This window comes from Gymnogyps californianus, chromosome 3 (genome assembly GCF_018139145.2).
Source record: "Gymnogyps californianus isolate 813 chromosome 3, ASM1813914v2, whole genome shotgun sequence".
Taxonomy (NCBI): Eukaryota; Metazoa; Chordata; class Aves; order Accipitriformes; family Cathartidae; genus Gymnogyps; species Gymnogyps californianus.
This window is the reverse complement of record NC_059473.1, coordinates 11,982,613-12,007,272: the sequence shown is the minus strand read 5'-3', so window position 1 is coordinate 12,007,272 and position 24,660 is coordinate 11,982,613. Positions and strand designations below refer to the sequence as shown.

General features: G+C 38.3%; 1 protein-coding gene across 5 annotated transcripts in view; it reads left to right on the top strand.

The window, feature by feature from the left end:
- The window catches only part of EHBP1 (EH domain binding protein 1), a 229,139-nt gene that overhangs the window by 123,107 nt on the left and 81,372 nt on the right, over nucleotides 1–24,660 (top strand). For all 5 annotated transcript variants that reach the window (XM_050894523.1, XM_050894522.1, XM_050894521.1 and 2 more), the window contains one exon: nucleotides 23,932–24,110. In XM_050894523.1, the coding sequence (XP_050750480.1) occupies nucleotides 23,932–24,110 (179 nt within the window). The remainder of the gene's footprint in view (nucleotides 1–23,931; nucleotides 24,111–24,660) is intronic.

Below are 24,660 nucleotides of genomic sequence, written 5' to 3'. Positions count from 1 at the left end.
ACTGTTTCTTATATTTGTGTTTCATTGGTGACCAGAATATTCACTAATTTCTCTGTAAATGGGAAAAGCATGTCATATACATGCACACATATATGTGCATATATACTAGTAATTTTTAAAATAAAATTATCTAACATCTTCTCTGTAGGCTATATTTGTCAAAAAAAAATACTGTTGAAGGCAGAGAATCTTAAAATTAGTACGATCTGAGGATTTGAAACTCAACTGCAAGCATGGGCTTTTAAAAAGTTACTTTTACAAAAGTACAAATTACATCTTTTTGGGGAAAATGGCCTTTCATTCCATGGTGTTTTTCAGTCTGCTTTTTGTCTTGGAACCATGATGACTGCAGATGACTGCATCACTCTGTAGCACCAAAACCAGGTCAAACAAGAGAACAAACACAAGTGCATATTGTGGAGAAAATTTAGTGTTTCAATAATACACAGGAGCGTTAAGCAGTTTTATTGACTGCTTATGTGAGTAAGAGTTCCCAGGACTGGCCCTTGATAAAATGGATCCCCTTTTGAGACCGAGTCGCCCAACTGCCTAAGATACCTTATTCCTAGAGGTGTCTGGTTCTCTCCCCTGGCTGTAAAAGAGCTTAGGTAAGTTAGACTTGGCTATCTAATTGATAGGCATTTAAAGTTGGTGAGATTAATTGTCTCTGAATGTTTACAGACTTTTGTGTATATGACCTAAATAATAGACCCATGAATCGACAGGAAAAAATGGGAAGATGTTGCAAAAGCTCTTTCTCCCTTCAACATGTAGGCATGACTGCGCATGAATAGGAGACATGGATATAGAGTAGGAGCGTTGATGGACAGAGTTGTTCAGCAAAATGGAGATCCCCTGCTTTGCTCTACCTATTTAATTAGAGATTTTGTGAAAACTGGTCCAAGAAGTGGTGTGTAACGTGTGAGTACCTATCCATGAGCAGTCACAAAAGAGACCAGCAGAAGGCACAACTTCTTGCTATCCATTGGGATCCAAAGGAGTATACTAGATACTGTATGGATGTGTTTGAGACTCATGCTTTTATGAGTAGGTTTTTGCTTACCAGTGGTCTCCTTAGGCTACCAAAGTGATAAATTCTTTCTTAGTTGGACATTTCTTGTTTTGTCTGTGTGGTTTTAACTGTAGCAGTTGTCAGTGTTAATAACGTACTGGGTTTTGTTGCTTTGCAGCCTTGCTTGATTCCCTCCTTCTCCTTGCAGGTGGTTCTATGAATGTAAATTGGTCAAGGGTGGTGTCTGTTGTCTTCATATTATTCCCATGATTGGTGCCAACAGGAGTCAATTTTTAGACATCAAGAGTATAGATGAAACCAAGCCTGCCCTTGTTCTATCTGCTGCTTTCTGCCCTTCTGACTGAAGTATTTCGTGCCCATTTTCTAGCAACAAGACAGTTGAACTGCTGTCAAAAAGATTTAGGTGCTATTCTGTAGTCACATTACCTCTAAGAGAGATGCTTCCCTCAAAATTTGAGGTTTAAAACCAAGTCAATAATTTACCCACATGTTCCTGTAGCGGGAGTTATGCACAGGTTTGGAGGCAAAGTTGAGCTCCTTCCAACACTGGCCCCTCACTTCTCGCCTTATCCCATTTCCAAGCACGCACAGCAAGAAGCCAGAGTGTTATCTAGATGGAAACACATCACCACATGCAGGTCTTTCTGCAGACCTCGTGACTCATGCAGCACTGTATATACTGTTACGCAGGGAACTAGTCCAGGTTGTGTGCTGTTTGCGACAAGGGCCAGCAGGAAGGCACTGCTTTCTCTGACAATTAAGCAACCAAATGCTGTCCAGGAGCAGTGAATATTATTTTTTCCTCTGTCATGAATTTATTATGTGGTGCTAAGCTAATCTGTTGAAACAGATTTTGGACTGTGGTGGGTTTTTTTAAGTTCCCAGCTTGATACAACCATGATAAATTAGCAGAGCTATTGGCTTGACTCAAGTGCCATGCAGCTGAAAGAGTGCTGTTTCGTGGCACATGAAGTATCATAAAACAAGCAGTTCTCTGTAAGGTCAGGTCTTAGGTGGCTCAGACTGAGGACTCAAAAGCAATAGCTTCCAATAATTTGGAGTTGGCTTTTTTGTGGAGCTCACTTTTTCTTCAGGTAAGTGGACTGCTACCTCACGAGAATGTCTGGAAGATTAAATGTTTAATCTTCTAGATTAAAATACCATGAAGATGAACACTGCAGAAAAGCCCTTTGATTAGATTAATGGTACTGTGTTCAGTTCAAGGTCCAGGGAGTGCGCAGCAGATGAGGCATGAGGACAAACAACTCATAATTCAGAAAAATAGGAATACTGGGTAGTCCGATTCAGTGAGGTTGTTCATTGAGTGCTCTCTATGAGGAAGAACTCTAGGGGAAGAAGCACACTTAAAGATTGTATCATAACGCAAATATACAAAGGGTACTAATTAACAATGAATATGTAACCATAATTTTGTAATATCCCAGCTTCTGAACACTTGGTTTGGCAACTTTAAGTGCTGCTTCTTAAGTGTTTGACTGTTTCTTCTTTAGATCCTTATTAACAGTGGGGATGCAGATAACAGGTCTCCAGGGCTGTCCTATAAAGATCTTTTTCAATGCAAATTAATATACATAATTTGCAGGATGATAAATGCTTGGCTCCTTCTGCCGTTTTCATAATTGCTCTTTAAGGTATTTCTGCATTTTTGTTGCAATGTAGCTCTTACTGAAATGGATGGAAACGTTGTCGGTGCCTGCAGCACTTCTGGGTCGCACCAGTTAGCACTTCTGCAAAATGTCTGTGCAAATAAGGTTTGGTAATTTAACCAGTGTTATGACATTCAGAGCCTCACTTTTCATATTTTTATATTTAACTTACATTTACAAATTACAGTACTCAGATTTGTCATCATAAAATATTACTTCTTGTGGAAAAATATGCTCTTTAGATATGTAATGGCAGTATTTTTATATGCTTTATTTCATCTTGGAAGTTTAAAACTGTGCACCGTTCTGTAAGAAGAAAGTCTCTCTGGTGGAAACTGGAAAAGCCAACAGGCACAGAGTGTGTTGTGTGAGGAAGTAAAGGGGAATATTGTTGCTATGTGCCATTAAAATGCCAGCACCATTGCATGTAGGCAAACTGTAACAAAAAATACTTATTTTATTCAAAAAATGACACTAATACTAGAATTTCTTTAGTATTTGCCATGTAAATTTGTGTGAAGATTTATATAAACCTTTCAGTTTCCTTGAATGAAGTGCCCAACAGTCTGTCTTACCAACAAGTGCAAGGTTGGTCAAATAAGACATATATCCTGATCCAGGAACTGCTTCAAGGCTGCTGAGGTCAGAGGAGAGATGGCCTTTGGATGGTGGGAATATGCATGCTGCCTTTTCTGGGCTGTAGCTTCCTATGTTAGGAGGTGAATCGAATACTTGAAGTCCCAGAAGAGAGAGAGATGGGGAGAGTGACAGCGGGGGATCTCCAGAGGGAGAGCGGGGAGCGTGAGCTGGGCTCCATGTTGCCTTTGGGACAAGCGTCTTATTGCACCCATTTCTGCGGGATCCAGAGGGCACTGGTCTCCTCATGGAGGTGCCAAAGTTATTTGCCTGAAATCTGTCCTTTAAATATCCCTAAGATGCATAAACGCAAGGAAGAAGTTGGGAGCTGCTGGGAGCATTAAAGTTTCTGGAGCGCTGCGGTTCCTAAATGTCAACGCTTTCATGGCACTGTTTAGTTTCTCTCGCAGAGGACAAGCCGGATTAGGTACAAACACCGCCGGTCAGGCGAGGCGGCCGTGGCCTGCCGAAGCGTTTGAAAAACAACCACGTTAGGTTAGCTCAGAGTGAGATCTGGGCTAGCTTCTGGGATACGTAATCTGAAAATCCTTATCCGTGATGAGGGCCTTTTATTTTATTTCCTTTAAGTTATTTGCCTTCGCTCCTAGGGCGGAAGGGAGCCGGGAGAAGGCAGGCAGACGGTGCGGGGCTGCGGGCTCCTGGCGTAGGTACTGGAGGATAACCACCTTCCTGCCATTCATGTTAACCTTTTCAAAGGACGTGGAGGGCTTTGATTCGCATGCTTGGCTTCACAGGCTATTACTCCTGTTTAGTTCAAGCTTTGCTCTTTAAAAAGTGGAAGAAAGAAGGAACACTTCTCCTCTCCTAAGACCTTTTTTAAACTACCATCAAAACAAAAACCCTCAAAATCTTCGCAATAAAAACCTGATAAAACCTATCCTTTTTCTGTAGAGTTTTTACACCTTATTATCGAGCTCCTTGGGGGCCACACAAGTAGAGTACTGGACAGCTTTTAAACTGAAAACTTGATTCTTTCCAGTGTTGCCTTGCACCTAACGAGGAGCTAAACACAATTTGAATAAGCTGATGTTATTGTAGCGTTTAACTTTTAGCTATTACATCGAACTTTATTGTGGTGCTGGTTTAGATAGTTCAAGTCTTGGGTGCACTCTCCGCTGTCTGTGGCCCTCAGCGAAGCGCTCCGTGAAGGAACGAGACTAACAATAGCCTGCTTCTCTGCTTGCCTCAAGGGTGAGTTTGGTTCATGGTGGTTGGCAAGCACCTCAAATTGGAAATAAGTGTGCATGAATAAATATTCCTTTGCTTCTGTCATGATGAGTTATGGACGTATTACAAAAATAATTATCTTCCCTTCATAAATCAGTCTGATAGTTAAGTTTGGTTTGCTTACTAATTCACTGTTCCTGCTAATCTTTCTTTGGTTTGGGTCAGATACTTAAGCATAGGAATAAATCACAGGTCTGAGCCAGAATGCTTTTATTTTTTTTGTTGTTGCTGGGGAAGAAAAATTAGTCTAAAACCAGAATAGACAGCTTCTGTGAGCAAATCTACAGTACTGTGATGGCCCTAAAATGAGGTGTTTGTATTAGCTGTTCTACCCTGCTTTGTAAAAGTATTTTTAGGCAGAATTTTGCCTCCTTTATTTAAAATAGTGGTCACCGTTAGTTTGAGATGGGATGGTTAATTTAAATAGATTTGTGAAGCTAGATATACTAAGAAGTAAAAACCAGGAGAAACAGGGAAGCCATATATGCCAGAAGCTAATCCCTAGGGCACGTGAAACAGTCAAATATTATGTATGTATGTTGTACACATACTCACTAGCAAATATGAGTTAAGTGCAAATCTTTTTAAGGCGAGAGAATCAAGCCAGTTAGAAGGAAATTGTTGTATTCCTGAGTTGCTAGAAGAAATATTTTGCCAATTCATATTGTAACACAGCTATGAGGACTAGAAGCTGCATAATAAACCGAGTACTTCTGAGATAGTGCCGGCACACTAGCTGCATGTTCTACAACAGCATTTTTTAGCCATGTTCAACAGTATGCTTGCTATCGCTCCTCCATTTGTTGAATTCAGGATGACCTTTGCATGAATAAAGTCAAATAGGATTAAGGCAGGAATTTTCAACAATGGGAAAGAGCAACAGATGTAGCCGACTTTGAACGTGGGAGGATTGTTGATGCACGGTTGCCTAAAGGGAGTGTCTGTGGTGACAAAAAAAGGAGTGGAAAACCAACAATTTCCTAAAAAATTAACCGCATAAGAGAAAAGAAAATAAATAGAAAACAACCCAAAGGAACTGAGTGATCCTGGTTTTTATTGAAGTCAAGCTGCATGCCTGTTTTTTTGACTCACTGCCTCCTTTTAAATATTTTTTTCTACTCTTTCAGAAGAACTATCTGTTCTCTGCGACTGTCGCTATATGAGCTATCTGAGGGTTTTGTGTGGTGTAACATATTTTAGATTCACATTTTTTCTGAGTTATTTTAAAGTACATAAATGGAATATAGGGAAAAAAGAGATGATGTTTCTCTGGAGAATTAGCCGTTTGAATACAAAATCCAGATCCTGCTAATATTTTTTTATTTGATTTATCCTATGCAGAAGCATATAGACGGATCTCAAATGCATACAGTGCAAGCACTCTATATAGAGACTGTTACAGAAAGGGAAAAAAAAAAAGGTTGAAAACATATTTACAGCAAGAACTCTTTCTGATATATCTTAAGTAGTTTTATACTTTATGTGCCTGTTAGATATACTGAATTTGTTTTCAATAAAAAGAGGACATGTATATGGGGTTTTTTTGGTAGATTTAGAGAAATATTTTTGTACTTTATAGAAGTATTTGGTTACCTTCCTTTTTAAAATACAACCAATTCTTTGAAACTCACTTGGTTTCATTGACAAGAGCTATTTTGCAGTTTAGTAGATAGTTGTGTTAATCCCTAAATGATACTTCATAGTTTGTAGTAATGAATAATGCACAAATTTTAAATATAGTTCATATGTATAATTCAGACAAATCAGCTTTGAAAAGCATGCATGGGAAAAGCTCTTAAAGTGTGAATGAAATCATGTGCTCTAGCTCAGTGAAAGGGCTTTAAAGGAGCTAGCTAGAAACTAAAGTAATTAAGAAAATCATGTTGTAAACATTATGAAAAATATTGGTGAGCTTAATATATTAGAAGTTCAACTGTAATATTTAAGAGCTTGATTAAACACCCACTGATTAAATGCCTACATTACACTTTAAAGAGAGCTATACTTTTGAGAGAGCAGTCTCTCTCTGTAGAAAAATCATTTGGATTCAGAGGATGTAGCATGGTAAAACATCTTCTAATACAGTTTATCCTGCCTCTTCCCATACTCCTTTAGAGCAGAACTTGATGAGGCGAGCCCTGGGTTACCCACTAGCTGATGACATGCCACTGTAAACTCGGTAGTCATAACATGTCTCCCATCCCCAAAAAAGGAGTCCTTCAACAGATATTTTTAAAAAAAAAAAATTGTCATCTGGGATTGAATATCTTGAAGAACACAGCTCTAGGTGCTAGAGGCTTCATTAGTAATTTTTGTTACCTTAGTGAAGATGCTGTGATGTTTAATTTTGGGACTAGGAACAACTTCGTATGCATGCCATCTTTAGCACCAAGAGCACGTAACTCTGCTCTTTGAATTGAGTGGATTCATGCCCACTGTGGCTGTAAAAGGTAGCCTTTATTTCCCTGTGGGCTCACTGTAGGGACAGACATTAAGCTCACAAATGTGTACATAACTGCTGGCATTGATTGTACATGCACAATCGTGTGAAAAGCTGTCATATTCACAACAGCAAAAACTTAGAAGTGTATTTTGAAATAACAGTTGGATGGTGACTATTAGATGCCTGGCTTTTTGTAAACATTCATGAGACTTAATGCAGAGTCTACTGAAGGCAACAAGAAGTTGAAGTCCTTTAGTTGCTCCTGAATTAAGTTCCTGGGCAGTGAAATCTTTTCATCCAAGTTTCCATGAGTACGAACTGGGGCAGGTTAGAGCAGTTTCTAGTTCCTTAGTTGTCTTTTGTATCTTTGAAGGGCAATCCACAAGTAAGAGTACAGTCTCTTTTTCTTTGGTGGGCCAGCCAAAATCTCTATTCTCTCTCACTTCATCAACACCTCTGAGACAAGGAACCATCATCTTAAAGCCTTGCAAGGGTCATGTTTCCTGGCTTGCCTCAGTGCAAATAGATCTTTGAAATCCAACTCAGCCAATCAAGCTTTAAAAGTATCCTAAAAGGTTACACCATCTGAAATAATTATAAATAAAAATAGTGTTATATTTTTGTATTCTTCTCTTTTTTTTCCCCTATTAGCTGCCTTGTATTTTATGCTTCTGGACTGTAATGAAAGTAATTTTTACTTACAAAACAGATAGTCAGTATGTGTTTCTGTTGCTTCAAGTTACCTTAGGGTTTTTTAAATATATTTAGAGAGAGAGAGACACAGTGTGTACATGTATATTTTCTTTGTGTGTGTGTATATAGGTATATACAAACTTATATCTTACTATATATGTTACTATAATAAGTATGGTTATTTGTTATATAGAAAGGTATATATGTTGTATGTATACCTTTCTATATAACAAATATACCTTTATTATCTGCATGCAAACTTTCTAAAAAGTGAATTCAGATAGTAATTTGATACAGATGGCTTAGCAGATCATGATTAAAGCGTTTTGTCCTAGAACCTGCTTAATTACACAACCATATTCAATAACACTGTGACCTCTTTTCTTAAAGTTGCCAAAGTACTCTCAAGAACTCCACGAAAAGCTTTGTTTTTATCACTTTAAAGTAATGCTGAAGAATTGATGCATTTCTAAAGTGCCCATATGGCACTCTGTAGTATTGGTAAGTAGTCTGTCATGATTTTCATTGACAGCAATGACACAGTAACATAATGTGACTTTATCCTTTGTCTTAAGACATGGCTGTGTAGACCAGAACCTAATCAATAGGCTTAAGTATAAAACTATAGCAAACCTAATATTGTTTCAGTACTCAAATTCTTATAACTGTAACCGCAATCCTTCTATTGTACTTAAAATGCTAATGGAATACTACCATTATATTTAAAACAAAAAAAAAAAGAAAAGGAAAAAGAAAAAAATGCTTTTGAGGGGTTTCTGGGGAAGGAGTTTTCTCTGCAAATACATTTAACTGTTTTTACATTTATTTCTAGCAACGGTATTAGGCTTTTACAAAAGACAGGTTTGGGGTTTTGCCTCCTAAAATTAGGTTTTATTTTAGCACAATATCTTTGTATTTACATATTTACTATTGTTTTCAAATGTAGAACCAGAGTATGACATAGATATGAGTAATAGGGAATAACCAGAAGATAATTCCAATGAGAGCTTCCAAGTTTCTGAAACGTTCTTCCATTTCTGGTCTCCTTGGACATACAATTGGTTGATTTCAAAACACTTACAATCTGTCTTTTTTGCAAGTACTTAAGGAGTCTGAGAACCCATACAACACATAGGATATTAAGTGGTTTGCTTTGGACCACTTTCATCTTTTTAGGAAGAATGTTTCCTTCCTTTTTTGGAGGAAGGCAGTACTGTGACTGGTCCCCAAATGAATGAAATATATTGCTCCAGATTTTGGGTGTTGTGCATCTTTTTTTTTTGTGCACAGATGACATGTAATTTGCCCTTCGTCACCACTTGTCTCTCTTTCACTGTGTCTGAGACAGTTCCTCTGCCAGTATTTCATGCCCAATACAGAAGAAAAAGCATAAAGAAAGAAAGACCATGGAGTGGGTCTACTTTCTGACCAGATTTTAGCAATTTCATATCCTTAAACTCCTGAACATCGTCCCTGCTGCTTTTGGCAAGAGTGATGGGCTCTGTGTGGAGCCCCAGCCAAGTGATGTGAATACTGCTGGAAAATGCATATCTGCTTGGGAACTATTTGAGAAATAGATTAGCATTTTTTTTTTTTAATTATATTTAAAATGGGTATTTTCATATTTATTGATTAAAAATGGGGTAAGAGGCAGGTCAAATCCTACTATGGTCTCATTTTCTGTTTTGTCCTTTTCAAGTTAGAGGATTCTTTCAAAAACTGGTTGGTGAGTTTGACCTCAAGTTGTAGGTTTAGATTCCATAAGAATGTCCCTTTTGACCTCTTTTGTAGTGAAGTTAGTTACAGCTGTATTGCTCGTGTCTGATTTAGGACATAAGAGATCTCTGGAGTTTTCCATAATGTGTGGGCAGAGATAGCATCCCCTAAGGCCAGTGTGGAGCATCTAAGTCAGACTTCTGCTCTGAAGAGTCTTCTGAACAACCTGTCTCTACCAGCTGCAGAAGAGGTCTTGGGAGACCGATCTTGCCTATCTAAACTCTTTTGAGAGTCCAGTGGCCTCCTCTTCCCCCTGCAAACTTGCAGAAGGGATTGAAAAGCTATGAAACTGTAGCAGCACTTAACACTGCCAAGGTTTTATAAATAGGAGATAATAAAAATAGTTGCAAAATTACTTTTAAGTATTTACATATGGTAAAAAAAAAAAACCAAACCATGTGAATGTAACTCATTGAGAAACTACACGATGACTAAAGTAGCATGCACACTATATATTTATCAACTCATCATTCTCTCGCTAGCACTTCTATTTGAGTAGTCTGTAAATTTTATTGTAACTGTAGGCAAAACTGCTCTTGGAACTCCCCCCATGCAACTTTAAAGGTAAGGTGGATCTTAGTCAAGTGGTGTCACTACTTGTTTCCTAGTCATGTCTTGGGTCATGCTTCTGCTGCAAAGTGTTGCCTAGCAATCTGCAAAACCCGTGTTTTTAAGGTGACGGATCCTACACCTTTAATTTTTAGAAGCTCATCTAACTTGGAACTAATACTCGATATTAGAACAAACTTTGTAGATTCCACTGGAAGCTTATTTTGAGCCATATCAACAAAGTATAAAATACGTTGGCTTTTATACATTTATCAAAGTTTAGAAATTACAGTTAGTTTGCCGTGTTACCAGAGCTCTCCCTTACGTACACCTTCTCTTTATTCTCCCCATTTCAAAGATTGTCATAATCATTTAATCTCTCGTTATGCAATTAGGTATGTTGCTACACATTTATTAGCAAACTTACTGTCAGACTAGTAGTAATGCTCTAATTTACACTTCCCAAAGCATGGAAATCCCTGTGTAGGAATGAAGGCTCCCTTCTTTTCCCTCCTCCACCTATCCTGAGGTGCTTGTGCAGTGAAAAGTATTGCAGGAGACTGAGATGTGTGAATGATAAGTGCTCTACATGTTGCAACACCTGGGCATGATCAGACTTGTTAAAGATGATGTATGAGGCTTGAGCCTGAGTTTTCTGCATTGGTGCTGGCTGAAATTTTTCCCCCTATAGCTCCTTGGGGTTCTCTGATAAATCTCATCTCACCCAAGGGAGAGCAATCGATACCTTCCCCCACAGCCCCTTCTAATAGCACTGGTACTACTGGTTGGAAAACTGAAGTCTTCTGGTACAGTCTTTCCATCTAGGTGTTTCCTGGTCTTGTCTGCAGATGAATATTTGGAATCACAAACAGCTCACACCAGAAGCATGCTGATCATTACATCATCTTGGGACCAATTGAGAGCCTTTCTTTCAAGAGTGCTTACTTTTATTTAACCCAACCATGTAAATTAAGTCCAAAGGACACTTAAAATGTAACGCTTTCTTCCATTTATAACCTGTCAGCTCAAAGGCATAACGTCTCTTAAGGATTTTAATCCATTGGACAGCAATGTATTAGAGATCCAGTGATGTCATCTGTCTTGTCACTGTGGAGTTAGTTACAGTTAATGCATGGGTTAATGATTCGAATAGTGTTGAAAGACCAGTGAATCATGAACCCGTATCTCTGATATTGCCTTAGAAATACCAACTCTAAACAATCAGAATCCCCTAAAGAGTTGTCTGTTCAGGAAAACCTATCGGGATATCATCTGTAGACAATACTCACGAGTATTACGTGCATTACGTATATAATGGTACATGCTAAAAACCCTTTCAAGTTCCTCATGTTACCATATTGTAGCAGTATTTTTTTCTCTCTCAGCAGCTTGGAATATTTTCTCAATTTATGATCTGCAAAATTTGTTCCTTGAAGTCAAAATCAGCAGTTTGTCTCAAAGCTTTTAATATTATAATATTTACCATGTAATGTTTTGCTCAAAATGTTTAATTTTTATTTATCTGACAATATATTTTTTTACTTTAGGGAATTTAAACCAGAAAAAAAAAAGCTGCTGAACAAATTCTGTAGTTCCAAATGTTACGCTAATGTTTAAAATGTTGACGTAAATACTATATTGTATTAAGGGGAAAAAAAAGCTGTCTCTGCGGACAACATACTAATATTTAATTCAAAATTTTATGGAGTAGATCCTGGGGATCATTCAGGAGTTTTACACATGTGAAAAATGAAACACAGAAGAACTGACTGCTGTGTATTGCTGTAACACCCCTAGAACATGGCTAACGCCCAATTACTGCATGCTTAGACTTGGATGGTAATTACAATTGAGCTGTAAAATATTTTGACAGTTTCCAACTGTTGTGTGATTATTAGCCAGGCATCATAAGGGAATGAAGTACAGTGATTTGATTAGTTTTATATCACGATCTGCTTAAATAAGGACTTTCAAAATAAACACATAGTGTAAAGTGTTAATCAAAAGCAGTATTTAATTATTAGCAGCTTTTCGTGACTTCTGCAGGAGAGAATTCCTCTTTCCCAAAGATTTTGATTTCATAAATGAGACTTGCCATACCTTTATGCTTCAGCTTTTCATTTACAAGCTTTTACTTGTTGAGTGCTAAAAGCGTAACCACACCAAATTTAATTTGTAGCATGAAAATTATGTGTGTATTTTTCAAGAGGATAGATTTGCCAGTGTTGAAGCTAGAAAAGCTTGTGTTAATTACGTATTATAAAACAAAAAGGATATTTTCATTTAACATGTATTTCTTCTTTTAGCTGCATAAGTCCTAGCAATTAGCAAATTTGGATAGTGTAAGAATTCCTGGAAAAATATATGTTAAGCCAAGTGGCACTTGAATTGCTGTTACTTTTACATATATTTTTATTTTTAAATGAAACTAATAAAGCAAAAATATTCAAACTACATGCAAATTAAGCTCCAGCTTGTGCCAGTCTTGTTATGTTCATTAAGCTATGGAATCCTTGAGTAGTGGCTGTTATTCCATGGGGGCTATTCACAGAATAAGGTACTGTGAATGAGGTAAAGACAGGAATCTGCCTTCACACTGCTTAGTAATGCTTGTACCATTGGGCAACTAAACCAAGAATATTCAAGTCTGCAATTCCTTAATTTTTTACTTGCTTTATTTATGTAATAATACTTTTTGGTTTTATATGTTGTTTACCAATGGTGTTTGTGAGTGAAGCATTCTGTTTCTGGTATAGAAGAATTTTTCAAGCGTTATCACCTTGTTTTTTCTTTAAAAAAACCCAACAAAACCCTAAAGTAATTCTTGTTTCCTAGCTCACTCTGCTTGTGACATCTCTGCTGTGACCAAGAGCTGAATCCAGCTGATTTGGTTACCAGTGTTGCTTATGTCTTAGTGTTTGCCTAAATACCTTATTTCACCCAACTGTAATCAGGTGGGGTTTTTTTCTGACTGTTGTCCTGGGTTTGCCCTGAACTCTTACCCTGCAGATGAAATAACCTTTCTAATGTATCCTAGATTTTAAAGTGGCTTTGTGACTTTGCTGAATGGGAGAGAGCCTTCCTCTCTGCTAGTGTTCATGAGGAGCAGTTGGAGTGGTGGAGTTATACTTCTTTGATAGCCAGTCTCCTAAACAACTAAAAGAGAAGAGACATACTCTGTACAATTACTCATTTGGAGAGTTGTGTTAGTGGTTATTGAACTTTCTGTGTATTCAGATAGCTATGTGCCAGGAAAAAAGCAAAATATACTGTGCTTTGCAAGGAAATCTGATTAACACAAGTGAATCGGTGCTCGAGTTGCTTGTGAAACAAATAATATTGGGACCCCCACCCTAGGCTTAATTTTTAAAATGGGAAGGTTTTTTTTTTTTTTTTTTTTGGTGGGTGACATGAACTGAGAGGCCAATGTGAGGTGGGAGATGAGGGTGTTTCAGCTTGCTTCCCCTGCTGTTGGAGAGCGGAGGGGAGTTCTGCTGGGCTCCTGCTCGCTGGTGGCAGCAGCCTGTGCCAGCTGTGTCCTTTCCCTGTAGAACCTGGAGTTAAGAAACACAGAGAAGGTAGGTCTGAAACACGTGTTAAAAGATCACGTGGTCCTCCTACTTGCCCAAAGGCAACTTCAGCTTTACAAAATGAAAGATTTCTTCAACCTGTTGTTAAAGACCTCCAATAATGAAGTGTCCATGGCTTTCCACGGCAGTCTGAGTGCTTCATTTTGCTGTCTCATAGATTGCTCCTCCTAATATCTGACCTGTTGCAATTAAAGCCTGTAACTTCGTTTTGGTAAACACTGGCACGGGTGACAAAGGGTTTTCTTTCTTCAGAATTTTACATGCTTGAAGACTTACCACATTCCTTTCTTTTATCATTTTTTCTTAACATAAATGACCTAAATTTGGTCCAGCTTTCGTCATGTTTGGTTTTTTTTTTTTTTTCCCCTGATCGTTCTTTGGGTTCATCTTCCTTACACTCTGCATCAGGGAAAACTGAATATAAAATTTCTGCTGCGGTTTTATTGATGCTGAGTGGAGTGGGAGAGGCAGTACATGTCTTGCAAGCTTTATTCCTGTCTGTACATCTCAGTATGATGTTTGTCTTTTTCACAACAACCTGATGTTGTTGACTTATGTTCAGCTTGAATAGACTGTTTCCCCCACATCCTTTTGTGAAGAACTGTTGCCTAACCAGTTCTTCCTCGTCCTGCATTTGTGTAAATGATTACTCCTTCCTATGTTGCACTTGTACCTATCGAATTTCATCCTGTTTTCTTCAGACCTTTTCTCCTTTTTAGATGATTGGAGTTCTTCTAGTGCATTTGATGTCCATCCCAGCTTCGTATCTAGTGTATCATCCACCTTCCTAATTCAGACTTTCAACACTGAACCCAAGAAATACTCTTGCAGAACCCCTTTTAATGCATAATTCCAAGAATCATTTAAAACTAGTCTTCAATATAGTTTTCCAGCCTCTTTTGCACCTGTGCTATGTGAGTCTCATTAAGGCTGTTTTCTGTGCTTCCTTATGAGAGCATCTTGAGAAACAATAAAAAGAGCTTAACTACAATCATAATGTTATTTGCTGCTTCTCCCCTCCCCTGCCTGCTTCCCTCTTATAGAAGGAACTTGTTGATGACAAATTAATGTTTGTTGCTTGTCTCCTTTTAACTTTCACATGCTAAGAAGCAACTTAATTATTTGTTCCACCTCTTTTTTGTTAGCTTGTCTGCATTCTTCCGATTTGTCTTTTTTTATGCTTTTAAAGACTGGAAGGGAATGTAGTCTCTTCCTGCTCTTCTAATATTTTGCCTATCTAGTCAAGTTTTCAAACTGACCATTAATTTTAGAAGTTGTTTCATATTGGTTCTTCCAGTACCCTAGGATTACATTAAATGTGTTCAGCTGATCTGAAAGCATCTGGCTTGTCTAAGCTGTTTCCACACCTGGCTGAAATCTGACCTTTTTGTGTCTGATATTAGTAATGCTAGTCTCCAACTTGCATCTGACTTGTAGAATAAAGACAGATGAAAAAAAAGAAAGGCATTAAGCATTTCAGATGTCTCCCCATCATCTATGGATAGCTTCTTCTTACCACTGAGTGGTGAAACAATATTTTTATTAATCTCCATCTTGTGATTGTTTGCATAGAGTGGGCTGCCGATGCGGTAGTTTATCAAGGCTAAAACTTACTTGTTTCCGTTAAATTCTCATTTAACTATAGCTATCCTAAGGAGCTTTCTTGAGAATAGCCATCTTTATGCCTAATGTAAGCTTATGGACACCAGCATCTCATGCAGGATTGTAGAATATGCTTATTTTGTTTCCACCCTCAGTTAAGAGGTGTACTCTGGCCTTCAGGGGCACCACATCAGGTTCTGTGTTATCAATACCAGGCTTAAAAATACCGAGTGCTCTAAGCCCCTCCACACACAGAGATTGTTTTCCTTTGTTAGTGCAATACCCGCACAAGTCTGGCATCTGCGTTCTGTTCTCAAGCGTTTACAACAAAGATTTCTCATAGGCAAAGACTAATACTTCCATAAATCTGCCTATGGCTGTGCATTAATATAAATGATGCAGTAGATTTACAAAATAGGTATCTGTAAAGTTCTATGGAGCAATGTCACCGTAACGATACAACATCAGAAGGTTGCCTGAAAAAACAACGTCTGTTGAAATGTTCGGAAGAGTGGGAGAATGACTTGCATTTATTTAATGGCTAATGTCAAATTCCTGCAAAAGCAACAAGAGTTCACTGTTTTTAGGAAGAATTGGCAGTGACTCTCATTTTTAGTTTGCCTTGTGCTTTCTTTTAGAAGAGATTCTTGTGACCTTTTCTGACAAGCTCTAACACTTCCATTGTTTGCTGCAGGCCTTTGAAATGTGGCAGAGATAGCCTTGGGCCCAGGGAGGTGCGTTTTGCTAGTTCAGTTCACATTTAACAAAGTTAAAAGCTTTGAAAATGGCTATTTCTCATCTGTGGTTCAAGTTGCTTAATTCTGGCAACCTGCCCAAAACCCTGAACGTTCCCGTCATGGCAGAAAGCCAGGGATTGTGAACTGGCAGCATCCTGGTAGCTCATCTGGGCTTCCAGCACAGATTACACGGGAGCGGAGACTTCAGCCCACGGGCCACCGGGGCAACTGGAGAAAGGAAAGTGGACACAAGGAAATTGCCCGTCTTCTGAGAGCAGAAAAAAGAGGCCCCATCCCTGCGTGTGACCTGTTCATACTGTTACATTACAAATATATGTAATCATCAGAGAATGAGCTCAGCATTCGCTTCTGCTTAATGGTATGAATTATATACCTTTTCCTGGTTTTTTTTTAATTGAAAACACGTCGTTCAAGACAAAGATTATGCAACCTCAGGGAAGAGAAGCAAGACAAGCCTCAGCCAATCCTTTTATAATAGTTGAATCTGAGAAGGAGCTCACTGTGACTTTTTTTTTCATGGCTGTACTGACCATCAGGTGAAATTACTTGCACATAAGTAACCAATTCATTATGTTGTCTCAGATGTGTTTCTCCTTTACCAGCTTGTTAACATAATCTTCTCCTTGCCATTAGCTAATAAATTTGGGGCTTCTCAACCTGGTGAGGTAGCTACCCTCACTCCTGGGCGGTACTGTTATTCTCCATTAAGAACATCTACAGGAGGAGGTAGTTGTCTTGAAATAAACAGTCTGTCTTGTTCTTAATTAATTCCCATGAGCAGACAGGCTCCATGTCCTGTTGCCCAAGTGAGGAAATTGTCCGGTAGTTGATGTGTTGTGGCTTGTGGTTCTGAAGGTTTAGAGTTCAGTTCCTGAATACTTGGGGTTTTTTATCCTTTTAATCCCCAACAATGAAAACCAAACCAAAACCCTAAAAGACTATGCTAAAAAAAAGTTACTTCATTACTGGACAAAGTAAAAGCCTAAAGGAGGCTACCAGATAATTAAAAAAATTAAAAAATTAAGTACTTAGCAGTTATGAATTGCCAGATTTAAGGTAGCCTCTGTTACTGTAACCTCGCCCATCTTTGTGCACTGTATGCCTGTAGGTTGTATACATATACACATTTCAATTGTATGACTACGTACCATGATTTTCTGCCGGACCACTTCCTCAGTGCTCGGAGCAGAAGTAACCAAACCCTGTAATAGAAGAGGCAGCTGTCTGCAGGGCTGCCATTTTATTTTTTCGTAGGAGTTGGAAGGTGTTTAACAGAGCACGGTCTCTTCGTTATGCCGGGTGAATGCCACAGAGAGCCTGGACAGAGCTCACGACGTAGAACTGGTGTGTGACACTAAGCAAGCTACCCAGAGCAGTGTTTAAGGCTATGAATGATGTGTTCCTGTCTTTGGGATGGCCAGGTCTTAGACTTCATCTTAAGTTGTCTAAGTCTGGAAGTTGTTTTTTGGTTATTCTGAGCACTGTCACCTGCCCCTGGAGTCAGGAGGAGTGCTTTGGTGGGATGCCATGGATGCATGCATCAGATTCACATTAGGTAGTGTCTTTGAGTTCTTGTGATAGTCGATTCACTTTACTGGCTCAGGCAAGTTGTTTAATTCAGACTGTTTCCCTGTTTGTAAAATACCAGTTGTGAGTCTCCTATGTCAATATATTCATTCACCCATCACAGAATGCCCTAATACTGTGTGGTGGCTATCATGCTGGAGATCACAGGCAAGTTGAAATGCTATGTTTGATGCAGTATTTGCATCATACTGCTTAAATGAAGCTGAGTGCCATACACTATATGTTTAACTGTTAAAGATAATAAATAATGAGCAACAACTTTTTGCCTTGAGCAGTGAGATAGGCATAGTGTGAGAAGAAACGGGTAGTGATGATTAGAATAAAGAAAAACATCATCATGTTTGTTTGTGGGGTTGGACAAGTAAGTTACGTGGATGAAACTAACTCAAGCATGAGGGACTTGCTAAACCTTACAGGCTGGGACCAGAAGTGACAGCATGTTGAAGGATAACCATTGTATATATGATTCAGCCATGTACAGCACAAACTGTGTAAGTTTAGACGTGAGTCAGCGAGGGAGGGTGGCAAAGAATAGGAAGCTGTGGCTGTCTAGGAGAGGGAATACAGTAATGGGGTCTTGCAGTGTGTGTGCTTCTTGATGGCAGGTGTTATCTTTGTAAGTTCTCCCGTGGTTCCAAAGTATTCAGTTAAACACAGCATCATACAGCTTATGACATGGGACCACATTGTCTGTCCACCTCCAACTAATAAAGTGAAAACGTATTGAAAGCACTAATCCCCCCCAATTATTTTCAGAGGCAAATCAGGGTGAATTAAACCTTGCAAGAAATTGTTCCATTCCCCAGCATGTCACTCCTCTCCACAGTGCTGCGAGCAAATGGGTGCCTTTTGCAAATGGGCATGATTTGGAAAACTGCACAGGAGGAGAGCAGAATATCCAGGTGGCTTTGATTGCTTGCTTTTTCTTCCCAGATTGAGAGGATCCACCATTCTTCTTGTCTAGAAAGTTATGTTTGTTCCATATCCTGGCATTTTAGGTAGCATGTACATACCCTAGCTGCTTTCCTTTCTTTTCCCAGGGACAGTTTGGAAAAGCTCTTTCCAGCCTCATGGCCACCAAAATATGTAACAGGCAACTGAAAACCCTTTAGAATGAAATAATTTCCACCTACTTGACCAACAGCTAACTTGAGGCATGTCCCAAGGATTTCACCTTCCTCCTCACCTTGCCAGGTTCAAACATGAGAGCATCATGTCTGCTCGGGCAGATGTCTAAACATTAAAGTTATGATTGAACATGGACTGGTTTGGTTGTGCTGAAATTAAGTCTGTAAAATGATAAGCAATAAAATAGGCTTATGCCTAAGCCTTCTAAGATAGAAGTTTGTGTTTTGTTGCATATCCACATTAGCTGTAGGCATGATCAGAAGAGTGAGGAAGGCAGAGTTTAAAGATGTCTGATGCTGGAGAGACCTGGAGGTTACCTAAATACTTGCTATTAATCAGACATAGGAAACAAATTCAGTGAATCTACAACTTGTACCAGGCAGCTGGGTTTCCAGATCTCCTTAATTCATGGATGGTAGGGACTAGAGACATTTTGTGTAATTATACACCATGCCATGCAAATAGAGAGCATCAAAGTTAAAGAACGTACTCCTAAACTGGTAAGTTTGTGTATCAGAGTAATAGGATAGCAGAACTCTTAACTTTTCTTTCTGGGAAATGTATATTTTCTAATACTTCCATGCACCTTCCTTACCAGAAGCAAAGAGCAATGCCACTTGTATTTTGTTGTGTCACTGAAGCCATCATAATGTTATGGTGACCTGCTACTTAAAAAATAACTAACTAGCCTAAATAAAGAATATCTCAGCACAGCTGGGTTGTAAGGATGTTTTTTCCATCTTTGGAATAAAACAGAAAGCAGTTTTATCCTATCATTGCAGACTTGATTTCCATATTCTATTTCAGTCCTGATACTAGTTAAAAAACACCTTTTGACTTATGCCTGGACTGTTCCACAGCCCAGAATGAACAAAATTGAATGCACATTAGACACATACAAACCTTGCCAAAGGCATAAATTCTATTAAATGAGCCATATTCAATTTAGAATACTCCTGGGCTAAGCAATTCCTATGGGTAGAGCCCTGTGTTGTTTAAAAAAGAGAATTCTAGAGTATCATCTTGGCGATATAAAATTATCTATTTGACTGAAATATATTGGGGTATCTTGTTTATATTGCACCTTTATAGCATTTTTCAGACCACTGAGTTCAGCTGAGTTTCCCAAACTTTTTCTGCATCCAGCTGCATGCTGCACATTTTGTCTCACCTAGTTGTGTGTTACTTTCATTTACCTTATCTTGCATTTTAATGGTTTCACAATTTTCAGTGAGCCTAGACAGCACTGTAGTTTTGATTGGGGTAAGGGAAAATCCCTTTTATTTTGCTCAGTCAAATAAGTAAGAGACCGTTGCCTGTACTTGCTTCTTGAGGAATGTAAGTTGTTTGTTGGTTGGTTGTAGGTCTTCCCTATTCTGACTTTCAGCCTTTTCTCAATCTCAGCTTCCTCTCCTCCTGCAGTTAATTACCGTTCCTAGGTTGTTCTTGCAACTCCTTTCCTCTTTGGGGAGTTGTGTTCATTAATATAAAACTCAAACCACATAAGTCTTCCACCCAGATTCCCACAGCTGTTGCGTACATTTTTTTTTTTTTTCCTTACTCCTCTCAGCATCTTTCTCTTCCAGCCTTCAACACTGCCTCTTGCTCTCTCTAAACTCCTCTACCCCCATGCAACCTGTCAACAAGCTCTTGAGAGTTGCTCAGACTTGAGCCCCTACGATCTTCATTCTGGCTGCTCCCCGTGTGTCATACGAGGGTTTGGTTCATAGCCCCATGTTCCCATCACCAGTTCCCGTCTTGATTTTCTTCTGCTGAACGTTGGCCTATGTGTGTCAGAGATGCAGCTCAACCCTCACTTTGCAAACCATCAGTGCACCTGGTGCTGCGTTCCTGAGAGCAGCAAAACAATTATTTAAATATTTTGAAATGTAGGGATGCAGCCTAATATTTAAAGCTATTGTCCTCTTGTTAACGTAGAGTAATGGTCTGATGGGATAATCTCCCAAGAGGAAAAGCATACATTACAAGATATATTAATTAAGCTTCCAGAACATGTAAAAGAAGAATAAAGTAAAGAGACTTCAGTGCTTCTGTTGACTGTGAAACAAAGATATTCTGAAGCTAGTGGTGAGGTGACTCCAGCTGATAAATCCACCCACATGATGCTGCGTCCAGATCTAAGCTAGCATGTGAGGGACCAGCTCTGGAACCTCTGCACTTGCTGTGCAGTTAATCCACAGCTGGATAAAAATCAGTTGCGTTAGATTCAGTAACCTGTTGATCAGCAAGCAGATCTGGCATTCTGTTGTGGGTATCTCATGCTTTTTAGTGGCATTTCCAAATGGGTTCTCAGGGACTTTGGCTTTTGAACTCAAAAAGCCAAGTCATGACTGCCATGTGGTTTAGAAGAATTGTGTAGTCAGTGCTTAAAAGAATTATGTAAGAAAAAGCTAATTAAATTTTCATTTCATTTGATGAGTTCCTACCAATCTTGTAGAGCAAATGTATGCTAGAAATAGGCACTTGGTAGTAATTTGTGTTTGCATTGAACCTGTAACTAATATGTATAACCTAGAGGTATCGAAAGAAAATGTTTTTCATAATATTGCTTCACAAAAAAATCAAAACTAACATTTGTTAACCCTTCTGAAGGGATGTCAAGTGCTCATGCACAATTCTGCCATTACTGATGTATCTCCAGTGTGTCTTGAGTGGAATGCTTTTATCACAGATTAAATAACGAAAGCTTTGACTCAGGTGGTGAATAAGAGCATAACATTATCATAATATTAAGTTCACCTTTATCCAAAAAACTTGGAGTACGAAGTCTGGAAAGAAAGCCATATATAATTTCTGCTTTATCAGCTAGAGAAAACTGTAAGTACATTCTGCACATCCTAAATCTTGCATGTTCTGGAAAAAAACTTTTAGAAAATCTAAAGTAAACGGAAGGACAAACATGGAAAAAAGCTCCAACTTAATATAGATTTTCAAGGAATTGTAATCTGGATTTAAAAAAAATCAATAATTTGTAAATAAAATGCAAAATTCTGCTAAATTTATTGATTTAATAGCTTTGCATGTCCTTTTGTAAAACCTTGTTTTAAAATCAGTTACACCTTCCGTTTGTTAGACGTGTAATTAAGGCATTTGAATGGTAATATTGCCTGAGGCCATTTCAGAGTTAACCAGAAAGTATTTAGGTGGTGACTGGAACATTTAACATTTCTGTAGAGAGTTTCAGCAACAAGTATTAAGACTTTATAGTTGACATTTAATATATCTGGTAAGTAGTGCTCTGTGGTTTGAAGAAGTAGCTCTGTGCTTTAAAAAATTGTTAAAATATCATTTTTCCACATCTTGATAGTGCTATTTTAATTACTTTCTCCCAGCAGTGTTATTTCCATATATATAATTTAGGTGGCAAATATACTTTAAGTAATGTAGTACCTTAAATTTGGGGTCAGTAGCTAGTTACTGGTTTTTGCTTCAGGTTGTAAAAAAACAGGAGAAAAACTTGATCTTAGTTACATCACTCTGAATCTGGAGTAACTGTCTGGCAGCCCCTAAGCAATATTTGTTTCTCTGATTAAAATCTGATTCATGGTGAAGAAAGTTTATCATTTATTGCTGCTTTTTCTTCCCTATTTTGTATATCCCTGTAAAGATGTTAATTCAGTGTACTTAGAGATATTTGTCTTATCATTAACGGATTTGTTCATGCTGATTTGAGTCGTTGACAGGATTAAAAAAAACCAAACCACTTTTTAACAAGTTATTTTGTACATATGATCCGGTATTTAAAAAAAATCTCAGCAAGGTATACACTTTGCACTTTCTAAATGAGTTGGCAGTGCTTCTATCTGATGATGAGGTAGGTGTGTTTATAAAACAGCTTTTTTAGCGCTGACTGTCACGGTAAATGAAAAATTACTTTCCTGGTTCTGTACATTTTCTTCCCCAGAAGCAGTGAAAACATAAATCAGTTGGTAGCTAGCAGCTAATTGCTTAGCACTGCCATACTTTAGTCAAGTGGGGGCATCGTTGGTCTTTCACAAATAGATAATATGGCCAAAAGGATTTACTTGTTAAAGTTAAGTGGCTGTGATATAGTAAATTACTTGCTCTATTTTTATCTTAATTTGGGACTCTCTAGCTATAAGGTGCATAAATAGCATGTTTGTTGTGTGTATATATGCTTTTAATTATATTACATTAAAAAAGTGGGCTCAGTTCTTTCTCTATAATTCAGACTTTGGATTTATGTCAGTCAAATAACTCTGTCTATTTAATTACATCTACGAAGTTTTTAAAGTGACAATATTTTTGTAGTGAAATGAGTGCGTATTTCTTGAAAACATCAGCTGCAATCAGTAAGTTCTCTGCTGAATTTGAGAAACAGCGGACAGTCTGACAAATGCCAAACACCTGAATTATTTTATTCCATTGTAATTCTTGTTTTGTGCTAACAAAAATGTTACTAAAAGTGTCAAAGTACCCTTTTGGGAAATGGTCATTATTAGCTAATTATATGTGTTAGAAACGCCCTCTGATAACGATTTACAGCTGAAATTCCCTTTCCATGTAGAAAAACTAAAGCCTGGAAGAGGAAGTTTTTCGGGTATGGTTGGAAGTGGCTGTTTAGAAACACCGTGCCATAATTACCTTTATGCAATCACGCGCTTAAACAGGAAGAGCGCAGCCAAAAACTTTACGCTGGAGCCTATACGAGATGAATGCATTAATCATATGTTGCAGACACAGCGACTTTGATCCCCACGCCGCGATGGTAGATCGCAGCTCTTGGCAAACTCTGCCCCTGCTATGCCTGGCGCTTGATCCAGTTGCAGTGTTATCTTCATTAAAAGTGAAAGGACTTGTGGGGATGCTTTTCCATGGCTGCGTTTTGGGAAATCTTTTCAGGGGTGTGTATCCATGGGCTGTGCAGGACTATGCTTTAAGTATTTAAGCACGGTGTTTCCACTGGTACAATTCTTGGCCTGTTCTCCTATGTAGATCTGGAATCCCGTATATCTGCATCCTTTGGAGACAAGTGCCAAGGGCGACGACTGGAGATAATAACTTGTGATTTGTGTCTTTTGCAAGTTACAGTCATTGTAAACTGACAGCTGTGAAGGACCTAAACTCACATCAAAGGACACAGATCATCTAGTTAGGTCAATTAATGTTAATTCTCATCTTCCATTAAATTCTTTTATCTTCTCTTTTTTCTTTTCTTTTCTTTTTTTTTTTTTTTCAGCCAAGCCCAATACCAAGTCCTGTTTTGGGGAGAAAACCAAACGCTAGTCAGTCACTGCTTGTGTGGTGCAAAGAGGTTACAAAAAACTATAGGGGAGTGAAAATCACCAATTTTACTACATCGTGGAGAAACGGTTTATCCTTTTGTGCAATATTACATCACTTTAGACCAGACCTAATGTAAGTTATATATTCTTTGCCTGCATAAGCTAACTCTCATAGAAATATATAACATTTAAGTTTACGTAAAAATCAAATCCCTGTTCGTTTCAGGTGTTGAACTGTTTTCACCCTTTTCTTTTAAGCAGGGAACCATCCTTTCTAAGAAAACAGATTTGTGAATGCTCAAACTTTATGACCTCTTTGCTCTCCCTTGTTTGTTGCATAAACAATTGTTTCTCCCCTCTCTGTGATTTGTTTTTCTTCTTCTTCATATACAAAGAACTGACTTCAAGATGATTATGAAAATTGTGCCAGTGTTGAAATGAGATGAGAGGAATAAGCCTGTAGCTCTTTGTACGCTGACAAGGACAGATTACCTCCTGGTAAATTTGGTTGTCAAGGCCGGCCTCTAGTCCCTGCCTTAACTTCTTTTTTAGATGGAAAGCTTCAGGCAATGAAACATGTAATCGGTGTTTGTTTGTTTATTTATTTATTTATTCCTTTAATTTTCCACACTATTAGTTTTGTTGATTGAATTGCTGTGAAATTGCTAGTTACTGTATGATAT